The sequence below is a fragment of the Panthera pardus genome, unplaced genomic scaffold (assembly GCF_024362965.1).
Source record: "Panthera pardus isolate Hobbes unplaced genomic scaffold, ASM2436296v1 HiC_scaffold_21, whole genome shotgun sequence".
In the NCBI taxonomy this organism is placed as follows: domain Eukaryota; kingdom Metazoa; phylum Chordata; class Mammalia; order Carnivora; family Felidae; genus Panthera; species Panthera pardus.
In genome coordinates this window covers 28,205,749-28,218,590 of record NW_026526777.1, presented here as the reverse complement: position 1 = coordinate 28,218,590, position 12,842 = coordinate 28,205,749, and the positions used below count along the sequence as shown (strand labels likewise).

The 12,842-nt window shown below is 40.3% G+C and overlaps 1 protein-coding gene across 8 annotated transcripts in view; it reads left to right on the top strand.

Moving 5' to 3' along the window:
• The first annotated feature begins 719 nt into the window (after positions 1 to 719).
• Positions 720 to 12,842, top strand: part of PPP1R12B (protein phosphatase 1 regulatory subunit 12B) — a 218,258-nt gene continuing 206,135 nt past the window's right edge. For 2 of the 8 annotated variants that reach the window (XM_053909050.1, XM_019431701.2), the window contains exon 1: positions 722 to 1,172. In XM_053909050.1, coding sequence (XP_053765025.1) covers positions 882 to 1,172 — 291 coding nt within the window. In that variant the 5' untranslated portion in view covers positions 722 to 881. Of the gene's footprint in view, positions 1,173 to 12,842 lie in introns of all 8 variants that reach the window. The other 6 variants (XM_053909048.1, XM_053909047.1, XM_053909049.1 and 3 more) reach the window with 4 other exon arrangements.

Genomic DNA, 12,842 nt, shown 5'->3' with positions numbered 1-12,842 from the left:
AATGTATTATTTGATCCACAGGACTATTCTGTGAGGTGTTACTATTCCCACTTTACAAATAAGGAAACAGGCTCAGAGCAATCAAGTAACTTGTTTAGAGAAGTCAATTCAATTTGAATTGAAAGCTTATATTCTTTCCGCTATCCTGGGATGCATCCTTTCCTGGATCTTTTTAGGGCCTAAAATTTAAGTGTCTCATTCAAGGAATTGATGTATAATATGTACCACTGTATATGTATCCATGCTCCTCCTCCCCATGCACCTTTAGGTTTAGTGTGATTAATACGTATTATACGTTATAATGTAAATAAAACTCTAAATTTAGAACCACGGCATAGATTTGAGTCTTTCGGGTACTTTATGTCTAGTTTTCCCCAACAGAAAATAGGAATAATTACTGCCTCTTTTGCACTTCAAAGGACTGATGTGATAATTAGGGACCCAAGATTAGGCGGCAGTCACTACAAGAATAAACTACAATTCCCAAAATGCCCAAAGAGGCTGACGCCGGTCCGGGAAACAATTCCAGCTTTAGGGCAAAGGTGACCCCTCTGGGTCCCGCGGCTAAGCAGGGAGAGGCGGTCATCGCCTCTTCAATGTTGCATCCAGGGATTTGTAGTTCCCTCAAGGCCATGGCCTGCCCTCAGGGCCCGTCTCTAACTACAAGTCCCGTGATGACCCGAGGCGTGGGCAGCGCCTGCGTGTTGAAGCCGAGGGAGCGTGCGGGCGGTGCTAGTGGCGGGAGGAGTAAAGATGGCGGTGCGGGGGTCTCCGCCTTCTGCTCCCGGCTGAAGCGCTCTGAGGGAAGCGGCAGCGGCAACTGGGGCAGCAATAGCAATCCAGTGGTGGTAGTTTCAGCAGCGGCTGCTGAGGCCGGAGCAATGGCAGAATTGGAGCACCTAGGCGGGAAGCGGGCGGAGTCGGCGCGAATGCGGCGGGCTGAGCAGCTTCGGCGCTGGCGGGGCTCGCTGACAGAGCAGGAACCCGCGGAGCGACGAGGCACCGGGCGGCAGGCGCAGACTCGTCGCGGGAGCCCAAGAGTCCGCTTCGAGGACGGTGCTGTCTTCCTGGCCGCTTGCTCTAGCGGGGACACCGACGAGGTGAAAAAGCTTCTGGCAAGAGGTGCAGACATCAACACGGTCAACGTGGACGGTTTGACAGCCCTGCACCAGGTAACTCCTTTTTCGGCTTTATGGGCGTCCAGTCTCCTACCGATGAACCTGTGACCCCTGCGGGCTGCCCATGGAGAGAGTGTTAGTGTCACCGCCGAGCCCTCCCGCATGGTCCTTTGGGGCTAGTCGGTTTCATTCTTGGCCAGCTTCCTCCACTAATCAAGTCTTTTTCAGACTCCGGGGTCTCTACCTGAAGGAATAGTGTCACCCAGCTGCCTGGTCAGTGTTTGTATTTCCCTCCACCTACTTGAGTTGTCATGGTTACTGATGATTTGGTCTCCGATGTTATCCCTATAGATTAGTCTTCTTCACTCGGTCTGGTTGGTGTGCCTGGACACCGCGGCACTCGTATAAGCATAGTCAACGTCATTTGTCTGATGCCTTCTCAGAAAATTCAGTTTTCCGTTTGTGTGACCCTATGATAGAATATCTTCGATCACTCAGAGAGCAAAGCCCTGTACTGGGTTGAGGCAAGCAGATCTTCTGGAACCACACCTCTTGTTTTGCTGGTTTGTAATGATTCAGAAACAGTTTGTGTCTCCTACAGGCTCCTAGAACACCCCTGACCTCATTGTCGTAGGCGTCTTCTTAGGAGCATTACCTCCCTAAGAGCTTCCTATGGAGAACCAACCTACTGAATCACTTATGTTTGTTTGATACTTGTGGAATAGCCTTTTTCCTTTCTTTTTGCTTAAAGCTTTCTATAGAAATCATTTGCCCTATCTATAGCTATAGTACGTGGATTGCGGATAACTTAACAATGCTGTGCTTAGTAATGACACTTTTACTTCTCTCACCTTATGCAACAATTTTCTTACTTATGCAGTAACGTTCAATATATACTGACTGTCAGAACTAACTCCACTCTCCCTCCCCAAATGGAACTTCATCAGTTACTTTGGTGAGCTGAGAGCTGGACACCCACTCTTAGTCTTTCTTATTTCTCTTTTTCTGCTGTGTGTGCAAAGTCAACGTGTTGGCATGAGAACCCACTTCTAAATAATAATTCCGTTTTGGGTCCTACCACTTCACTGAATGTATCAGCCAATAGCTTAAAATTGTTCCTCACTGTGTTTGCAACCCTTCTCTCTCAGATGGAGGAAACTTCTTTTCATCCTATTTGTATCTGTTTTATTTTCCTGCTATCACAGTGCCCCACCTAAGGTAGCAACCAACATTTGTGTGGTCCTTTGCTGTTTAAAAATTCTTTCATATGTCTCTCCCCTATATGAATCTCAGCAGTGATTCTTGAAGTAGGTGTGGCAAGTAGTGTTGTAATTCCCATTTTACAGATGAGGAATCTGAAGCTCAGAAAATTGTTACTTGTGCAAGATTAGGAAGGAGAGAAGTTACCCTCAGGCATGGATTTTTCAGACTTAAATTCCAGAGCTTTATATATCACCTAATAAGAAGCTGAGTATAAATAAGATATATACTAAGGGGACCATATTCATTATTTTAAGTTTCCGAACTCTTTGAGAAGGTGAATTTTTATTTAGGAGGTTGAGATCTAGATTCTGGAAGGAACCATTTCATGGGTTTATAGATGATAGAGAAATAGAATCCAGTTTTCTGGTCCCTGTGTTCCTTTATTGAATCATGATTCTATCAAAGTATTTTTCTTAGTGTAACGCAGTAGCCCTGTTTCTTCTAAGATGACTCTGCTCTCTGAACCTGGTCCTTACCATACACATTTTAATAATGCCCCGAGAAAAGCACCTACTTTGACGTCACTCTGGTAGGTCTCCTTCTCATACAAGGTGACCACTTTTCTGTTCCCTTCTCCTGAGGCTGACCTTGTTGGTGCCTTTTCTTCTATCTTAACCACCATCCCAGATTGTGAAGTACAACTTCTCTCACTTAGTATGCTCTTCACATTCAGTAATCCTTTGAAATAGGAGAGGAAGGAGATGACAGCTCTGAGTCGTGTTTGGTTCTGTTTTTTAAAACACCTGCATATGTAATATTGGCATTCCTCCCTGTTTATAGGGCTGGCAATGAGTTGACTTGTATAGGTTTACTCAATAATAGACAAATTCAGCTAAAGATTAAACTGCTCGAAGATTTGAGGCCAAATAAATCTTATGTTGAGAAACAATCTCTTTGTTTGAACCAAGACAAGGGGCCTTTATTGGCTCAGGAACTCTTTCTCAAGTTAGTTTCCATAGAGTGACAGTATGTTTCTCCATGATCTGAAGAACTCTTAAGGTATAAAAGGTTATATTCAAAATGTGAGACTGGAGCTGCCAGTAGCTGAACAACTGACTCTGTGACTCTGTGACTCTGTCCTTCTGTGAAATGGAGAGTGGTACAATTATCCGAATTATTTAAAATATCCACCTGTTATATATGCACGATATGAATTATCAGGATAATTGCTTTCTTTCTCCCTTTTGTTTGGCCATGGCCTCTTGACCAACTGGGAATTACCATCTTGGCATGTTGGAAGAAACCCCCAGATGATACTGGTGGTTGACTTTTCTCCTTTCCCCACAAGGTCACAAGTAGGTGATTTACACTTCAGGTTGTGGTGCCTTGATGCTACTTTTGACTTAGAGACCTTTCTTTCTTGGCAGCCTTTGCTGAGGCCACGAGGTGCTTGAGTCAATGATAAGCTCCAGGGGGCCTATTAATAATACTTGAAATAGACTGAGGTAAGAAATAGCTCAAAGGTTAGACCTTCTCTTATGAAAGTCTTGGGGACTGATACAGACTAACTAAGTTGGGTGAATAAATTGTATATGTTCTTAGTATCCCAGGGCGACCAGTGAAAAAGGCTTTAATCTGATCAGATAACCCTTGAAAGCATTTCTTTGCTCCCAGAGGAATTCCCATTTCATTTATTTATATACATTATAGGGCATGAAGTGTGGGTTAATAATTTTGTGCGCAGTGGTACTTCTTGAAATTTATTTTTATTTATTTATTTTGCAAGGTTGATTATTATCACCTATCTTTGTATCCTTAGTGTTATGATCTTGGGTGCTCTAAGTCTAGATATAAGCTCTTAAAACTGTATCTGCCATCTTGTTGGGCTGCTGTAAGAGACAGGTGCTTGTTTTCAGAAAGATTTTCTGGGATTTGTTAGAATGAATGCCTGCTTATTTCTTCAAAATATAGTTTATTGGGACTTATATCTGTGTTGGGTGTAGTGGATGCTAATGTCAGTCCACATAGAGACCAGAATGAGTCTATACTTGACTCAGAAACTCAGGTTGGTTTTGTAATGGTCTCAGAGTCCGAGTTTGGACCCTCAGAGTCATCCCAGACTGGAATTCAACTCCTAGTGTTTTCTGTTATTCTAGAGCTGCCCCAATCTGACCTGTAGCTTCAGGGAGATTAAAAATATCTACTTCTCGGGAAGAAAGGTGGAGATAGAAACAGATGAGAAGGGAAGGAGGAAAGGCAGAACAATTTATATTCAGAGTGAGACAGGGTTAAGCAGAAGACTAAGATGATAATGTGTTCAATTCAGTATAAAATAGTATGTATGTGTGCCAATAGGTATGGTGAAATAAAACGTGTGTGTGTGTTTGTGTGTGTGTGTGTGTTTTAAAGTAATCTCGGGGCGCCTTGGTGGCTCAGTCAAGTGTCCGACTTTGGCTTAGGTCATGATCTCACAGTTCGTGGGTTTGAGCTCTGCATCGGACTCTGCACAGACCATGTGAAGCCTGCTTGGGATTTTCTCCCTCTTTCTGCCCCTCCCTTGCTTGAGCTCTCTCTTTCTCAAAATAAATAAATAAACTTTGAAAGAAAATAAAATAAGGGGTGCCTGGGTGGCTCAGTCAGGTAAGTGTCTGACACTTGATTTCGGCTCAGGTCACCATCTCACAGTTCATGAGGTTGAGCCACACGTTGGGCTTTTTACTGACAGTGCCTGCTTGGGATTCTCTCTCTCACTCTCTCCTCCTATCCCACGTGCTCTCCCTCTCTCTCTCTCAAATAAATAAACTTAAACAAAAAACAAAAAATAAATAAAATAATCTCTATGCCCAATGTGGGGCTTGAACCCATGACCTCAGGATCAAGGGTCACGTGCTGTATGGACTGACCCAGTCAGGTGTCCCTAAAACTTGTATTCTTAACCTTTCTCTCTCTCTCTCTTTTTTTTTTTTTTTTTTTTTTTTTACATTTATTTTTGAGAGACAGAGAGAGACAGAGCACAAGGGGGAGAGGGGCAAAGAGAGAAGGAGACATAGAATCCAAAGCAGACTCCAGGCTCTGAGCTGTCAGCACAGGGCCTGACATGGGGCTCGAACTCATGAACTATGAGATCATGACCCGAGGTGAAGTTGGACGCTTAACTGACTGAGTCACCCAGCACCTTTTAACCGTTTCTCTTTTATTCCAGGTTTATTACTTATTTCACTTATAGTTCCATCTGTGAAATGACTTTGCCTTACCCTATATATTGAATTTTGCTTAGTGTCAGGACCCAAGGCAATATGGGATTAAGGAAATCTTATTGGCTACTTCATTATTGTGGATCTAGAATAGTCATCCTGAGTCATTTACTCTTCAGATTGGTTGATATGATGCATCAGGCTATGTTGGGCACCTGGCCCCTTGCCTTATGAGTATTAGTCCCAAGTTTCCATGCCATAGTGGACCTCAGAGCCAGATTTGAAAAATAGGCTTATTTTTATGGTGGGGTATTTTTCCATGTTGTTTTGTTTTGGTTTGGTTTGAGTACAGATGTAAGTGACTTTTATTCATTTCCTAGCCAAGTTTTTGTTGCCCCGATCTTAAAATCCATCTTGTAGAGTAGCTGTATGCTATCATTTGGGCTTATAGAGTCTTCTCTGTGGGTATTTTTAAATAGGTAAGCTGTCAGTGTGTGTAGTTTAAGCATAATTCTGCTAAAGGTAGAAGGTTGGACAGGTTTCGTTGGTAAATTAAAACTAGGTCATTGCTTGCTTATTTTTATTTTTAAGTATTTTTTTAAATTAAAGGATATATACAGTATATACAGTATAATTCACCTTTTTTACATGTAGAGTTCTGTGAGTTGTGACAAATACATGCAGTTGTGTAACCACCGCCGCAGTCAAGATATAGAGGATTATTGTTATCCCCAAGATTTCTTTGTGCTCCTCGTAGCCAACTCCTCCTCCCACCCCCAGCCCATGGCAGTCATTCATCCATGTTCTGTTCCCATAACCACAGTGCCATATAGATGAATCATACAGCATGAAGCCTTTTGAATCTGGCTGCTTTCATTTGCTAGAACGCATTGACATCCATCCATTTTGTTGCATGTGTCAGTAGCTCAGTGGTCTTCATTGCTGAGTGGTAGTCCAGCATATATATGGAAGTACTATAGTTTGTGTATCCATTCACCAGTTGAAGGACATTTGGATTATTTCCAGTTTTGGGTAATAATGAGTAAAACTGCTAGAAGCATTTGCATTCACATTTTTGTGTGGATATGTTTCATTTCACTTTGGTTAAATTCCTAGCAGTGGGATAACTGAGTCATGTGGCAATGAACTTTAAAAGAAACTGCCAGACTTCTTAAGTGGCTTTACCATTTTGCATTCCAACTAGCAATGTATGAGTTCCAGTTGCTTCATCCTTCCTGTACTTGGTATTATCTTTTTATTTAAGCTCTTTCTAATAGTTACGTAGTGATAAGTCAGTTTTAATGACTGTAGTAATAATAGTAGTAACAGGAGCTGTAGTAGTTAGTAGTAGTTATTGTAACGCCCATTTATGTGGTATTTACTCTGAGCCAAGGACTCTTCCAAGTTCTTTTAATATATGAACTTGTGTGTAATACTTAAAACAGCTCATGAGTAAGGTATTATTATTAGTATTATTGTCTGGATTTTACAGAGATGAGGAAACTGAGACACTGCCCAGTCTGAGATAGTAAATGGCAGAGCTAGAATTTATTTGAGCCCAGGCAGTCTGACTGTAGAGTCCGTGTTCTTAACTATATGTTGCCTCTTACTGGACTAAATTGCCTCTCATTCTTAAAAAATTTAGGAAATGAAATTATAAAAAAAATTGAAAGTGATTTAAAATCAGGCTACTTGGAGTATATCTCCAATATATATCTCCAATAGTTAATATACTATTAACATTTTAGTATATTCCTTTCAGATTTCTTTTTTAACATTATATTGAGTTTATATGTATGTGTGTAAGAACGTCTTTACAAAGTTGGTATCATACATTGTCTCCTGGTTTTTTCACTTAATTTTCCTTGTAATTGTTTTCCTGTATCATTAAATATTCTTTGAAAGTAAAGTTTTTGATGTTTGAATAATATATCATCATTTGGATATGGTTTACTGTATTATCTTCCTTGTGAGAGATTTTATTAGATTGTTAATTTGTAGCTAATATTGAATACCCAATAGCAGATTGTCTGTGTGCTAAAGTGTATGTTTGTTGATAGATAGGTATAGTTTCTGCCCTCAAGGAACTCAGAGCCTGGTTTGGAGATAGATAGATAGATAGATAGATAGATAGATAGATAGATAAATAAATAAACAATTAGTTTTAGAGTGATAATTTCTATGATAACAGGCAAAGATGCACTCCTAAGTGGAGGGACAAAGGAAGGCAGTCCATGATGGTGCAGCAGTGTGGGCAGAGAAGTAGGAGTAAATCTGGTGTGCAGGCAGAGGGGACACAGCAGGGTCCAAATGGATGCATTTGGAGAGTTAGGGAAGGGGTGAGGATAACATCCTAGAGGACTTTGAGTATCAAACACCAGACCAAGAATGCTTGATGGAGTCCTTAGCAGAAGACTTTTGTGGGTTTGAGCAGGGGAGTTAACCCAACCAAAGCAGCATTAAGGAATATGAAGCTGCATTTGGATTTCAGAATGAATGGAAGGACACAGATGAAAGAACCAGCTGAGGAGCACCTGGGTGGGTCAGTTGGTTAAGCATCCGACTCTTGGTTTTGGTTCAGGTCATGGTCTCAGAGTTCGTGAGTTCAAGTCCCATGTCGGGCTCTGCGCTGATAGCACGAAACCTGCTTGGATTCTCTCTCTCTCTCTCTCTCTCTCTCTCTCTCTCTCTCTTTCTCTCTCTGCCCCTTCCCCCTCCAAAATAAATAAATAAACTTAAAAAGAAAGAAAGAACCAGCAGAGAGGATGGAGATGAGAAAGGAAAGAATAATACAGTTCTAGCCTGTGAGTCTGAAAGAATTTTGTTATTCAGATGGATATAGGAGTTAGTACAGTTGTGGACCAAGGAGCTCTGAGAACATCCAAGTAGAAATACTGTATCCGTGATTCAAGACTAGTCATCACCTCCCTGTATAGGGTCCAGTCTCCTCATATTTAAAATGAGAGAGTTGGATATTAGCATAAAGGTGAGAGTTGAAGCAGTGAGTGTGGAAGACAAGAGGAGAAAATATAAAAGAGAAGAACAAAAAACACAATTAGGTGGTAGGCAGAGGATGCAGAGTTCCAATTAGAGCCATAGGAGTGTGTGGTAGGCTGACTAATGTCCCCTCAAAGATGTCTATATCCTAATCCCCATAACCTGTAAATATGTTACCTTGTATGGCAAAGGGACTTTGTAGATGTGATTAAGTTTAGGGTCTTGAAATGGGAAGATTATCTTGGATTATCCAGGTGAGTCCAATATAATCACAAGGGTCTTTCTAGGAGGGAGGCAGGCAGGAGATCAGAGTCAGTAGTAGATGCGATGATAGAAGCAAGAGACTGGAGTGATTTGAGGAAGGGGCTGTGAGCCAAGAAATGCAGGCAGCCTCTGAAAAAGGCAAGGAAATGGAGCCTCCCCTCAGAGTCTCAAGAAGGAGTTAGCCCTGCTGAAAACTTGATTTTAGCCCAGTGAGACCGAGTTCAGACTTCTGATCTGCAGGTCTGTAAGATAATAAATATGTACTGTTTTAAGCTACTAAATTAAAAAAATATTTTTTTAACGTTTGTTCATTTTTGAGAGACAGAGAGAGACAGAGCATGCGTGGGGGAGGGGCAGAGAGAGAAGGAGACACAGAATCCAAAGCAGGCTCCAGGCTCTGAGCTGTCAGCACAGAGCCCCACAAAGGGCTTGAACCCACCAGTCATGAGATCATGACTTGAAGTTGGATGCTTAACCGGCAGAGCCACTCAGGTGCCCCTAAGCTACTAAATTTGTAGTAATTTGTTACACCAGCAATAGGAAACTAATACAGAGGAGAACCAAGAAAGCACAGTGATATTGAGTAGTTTCAAGGAATGGATGGTGAATAATGTGAAAGGAAATTAAGAAGAAGACCAAAACAAAACAAAACAACAACAACAACAAAAAAACAAAAGCAAAAACTGTTGGATTTGGTCATATATAACCGTTAAAGAACAGTTTCAATAGAAGGATGTTTTTGAGGGCTTTTGTGGAGATTATATGAGGTTTTTTCATATTAAGGATAACTTAAGTTAATCTTTCTGTTGATTTTTGGAAGTAAAAAACTAGATTTGCCATCAATATGATTCTGTGAATTAGGACCCAAAATATGTGAGAAGACTCCCAAAAAGCTAGCTTTTGGCTAGTTCAAAATAATGAAAATGGTTTCATTATTTATGAGTTAAGAATATTTTAGAATATTAAATGTGATACTGGACCCCAAAGGTTATATTCCTATTACTGAAGAGCTGATTAGCTAGTTGAGATTATTTTATTTCCCAGTTCTGGTTTGGCCCATTTCCCACTCATTAGCACTGGCAGCCTTAGGGGAGCAGTAGTAGGGAGGTTAGTACCAATAAACAATTTCTTTTGCCATTTATTCTTTCACATTCATTTGTTGAATCTCTACTCGGTGCTTGACTCTGTACTTCTTGTTACTTGTTACTTAGCAATTGATACATTTTTAGAAATGAACTAGAATTTGGGGAATGCTCTCCAGGAGAGCTGGTTCCTATTATCATTTATAATAGGAAATTGGCTACCTAGTGATTTTCTATTTTAGCATTCTGGGTTTTGGGTATTTTATTCATCCGTATTTGTGATTATTTTCATCTATGCTTGTGGATTCACACACTTCTACTTAAAGATGGTGAAAAGTGGAAGTTTGAGACCTTTAATATATCTTTATGTTTTAACAGAGTAATAATCCAGATTAGCGATCTTGACCCAGAATTTTATATAGGGCAAGGAATTGAAACCTCGTTTGGATTGCTAACTAAGTTTGTTAACTTGGGGCAGGGGATGTGTTGGGGATTCCCCCCTCCCCCGCTTTTGAAGCATTATTTATTTATTTATTGAGAGTGAAAGAGAGCGGGTGTGTATAGTGAGAGAGGGGCAGAGAGAGAAGGAGAGAGAATCTTAAGCAGGCTGTATTCACACCCTGTATGAGCCTGACCTGGGGCTCCGTCTCACCATGGTGAGATCATGACCTGAGCCAAAATCAAGAGCCAGACACTTTACTGTCTGAGCCACCCAGACGCCCCTGAAATGTAATGTAAAAACTTGTTTTTTAAATCTTAGATTTTATTTATTTTATTTTCGGGAGTAGAATTTAGTGAGTCATCACTTACATATAACACCCAGTGTTCATACCAACAAGTGTCCTCCTTAATGCCCATCACCCATTTAGCCCATCCCCTGACCCAATACCCCTCCAGCAACCCTCAGTTTGTTCTCTGTATTATATTTTTTATTAAAAAAAATTTTTTTTAATGTTTCTTTATTTTTGGGAGAGACATAGAGTGCGAATGGGGGAGGGGCAGGGAGAGACAGAGAGAAAGAGAGAGAGGGAGACACAGAATCTGAAGCAGGATCCAGGCTCTGAGCTGTCAGCACAGAGCCTGATGCGGGGCTCAAACTCACAGACCATGAGATCATGACCTCACCCAAAGTTTGACACTTAACTGACTGAGCCACCTAGGAGCCCCTGTTCTCTATATTTTAGAGTCTCTTATGATTTGTCTCCCTCTCTGTATTTATCTTATTTTTCCTTCCCTTCCCCTATGTTCATCTGTTTTGTTTCTTAAATTCCACATATGAGTGAAATCATGTGATATTTATTTTTCTATGACTTATTTTCTCTTACCACAATACATTCTAGTTCCATCCACATTGTTGCAAATGGCAAGATTTCATTCTTTTTGATCGCTTAGTAATATTCCATTGTGTATATATCTATTTTTTAAGTAATCTCTGCACCCATTGTGGGGCTCAAACTCACAATCTGGAGATCAAGAGTTGCTCGCTATATCAACTGAGCTAGCCAGGCACCCCTTAAATCTTAGATTTTAGATTGTAAACAGTTTGAGTAAATTTGGGGGACTGGAAGTTTTATCAGGCAATGATGAGTTTATATTCGTGAGTCAATTTAATTGGAAAACTGAATCCTTAGTTCTTAATATTGAAAATTGATCTGCATATGGCTTCTAATGAATATTGTAGTACATTGTAGTTATGGGATGGATTTGTGTAAAAATTTAGAAAAGATTTTGTACCTAGTATCTTAAACATTGTCATACTCTGGCAATCTTTTGGAATTATATTTAAATGCAATTTTGGGAAGGCATTTTATATTGCCATGCTCTGAATATCCATCTGTGATATATATAGTATACAACTTGGCTGTTACATGTGAATTTTTGGTCTAATGACCCACTTTCTTTTTATTTTTTAGAGAGCTTTTTAATTGGGGCAACCGGGTGGCTCAGTAAAGCGTATGACTTCAGCCCAGGTCATGGTCTCATGGTTTGTGAGTTCAAACCCCATGCTAGGCTCTGTGCTGACAGCTTGGAGCCTGCTTTGGAATCTGTGTCTCCCTCACTCTCTGCCCCTCCCCTGCTCATGCTGTGTCTCTGTCTCTCTCAAAAATAAATAAACATTAAAAAAAACCTTTTTTATTATAGATTATTTCAAAATATAAAATATAAAGGTAAAGAGAATAGTATAAATGAATTCCCAAAACTTATCAACTCGGGGCATCTGAGTGGTTCAGTTGGTTAAGCATCTGGCTCTTGGTTTCAGCTCAGGTCATGATCTCATGTTTTGTGGGTTCGAGCCCCGCATCGGACTCCATGGCCTGCTTGGGATTCTTTCTCCCTCTCTCGGCCCCTCTCCCTGACTCAAAAAACAAAAGCAAAAACAAAATGAAAAAACCAAAGTTAAAAACATCAACTCATGGCCAATCTTATTTCATTGATAGGTCCTTTTCTCCTTATCCCCAATATACTGGATTATTTTACATCCAGCCTCAGATATAACATACTTTTGTTTGTCAATATTTCAATATGTATATCTAAAAAATGGGAATGTAATAAAAACAATCACAATCTCTTTATCACACCTAAAAATTGAACACTTACTCCTTAAAATTATAAAATATTCAATAGTGTTTAAATTTCCCTGATGGTTCATAGATTTTTTTTTTTTACAGTTTTATTTAAATTAGGATTCACATAAGGTCTGCATTGGTTCATATGTACCTTAAGACCCTCTTAATCTATAGTTTCCTCCTCACTTTTTTCCTCTGCATCTTATTTGTTGAAAAACAGGATTGTTTGTACTATAGTTTCCCACAATCTGGATTTTGCTGACTGTATGCTTGTAGTGTTAACATGTTCGTTTGTCTCCTGTATTTTCTTTTTTTTTTTTTTTTTTTTTTTTTTTCAACGTTTTTTATTTGTTTTTGGGACAGAGAGAGACAGAGCATGAACGGGGGAGGGGCAGAGAGAGAGGGAGACACAGAATC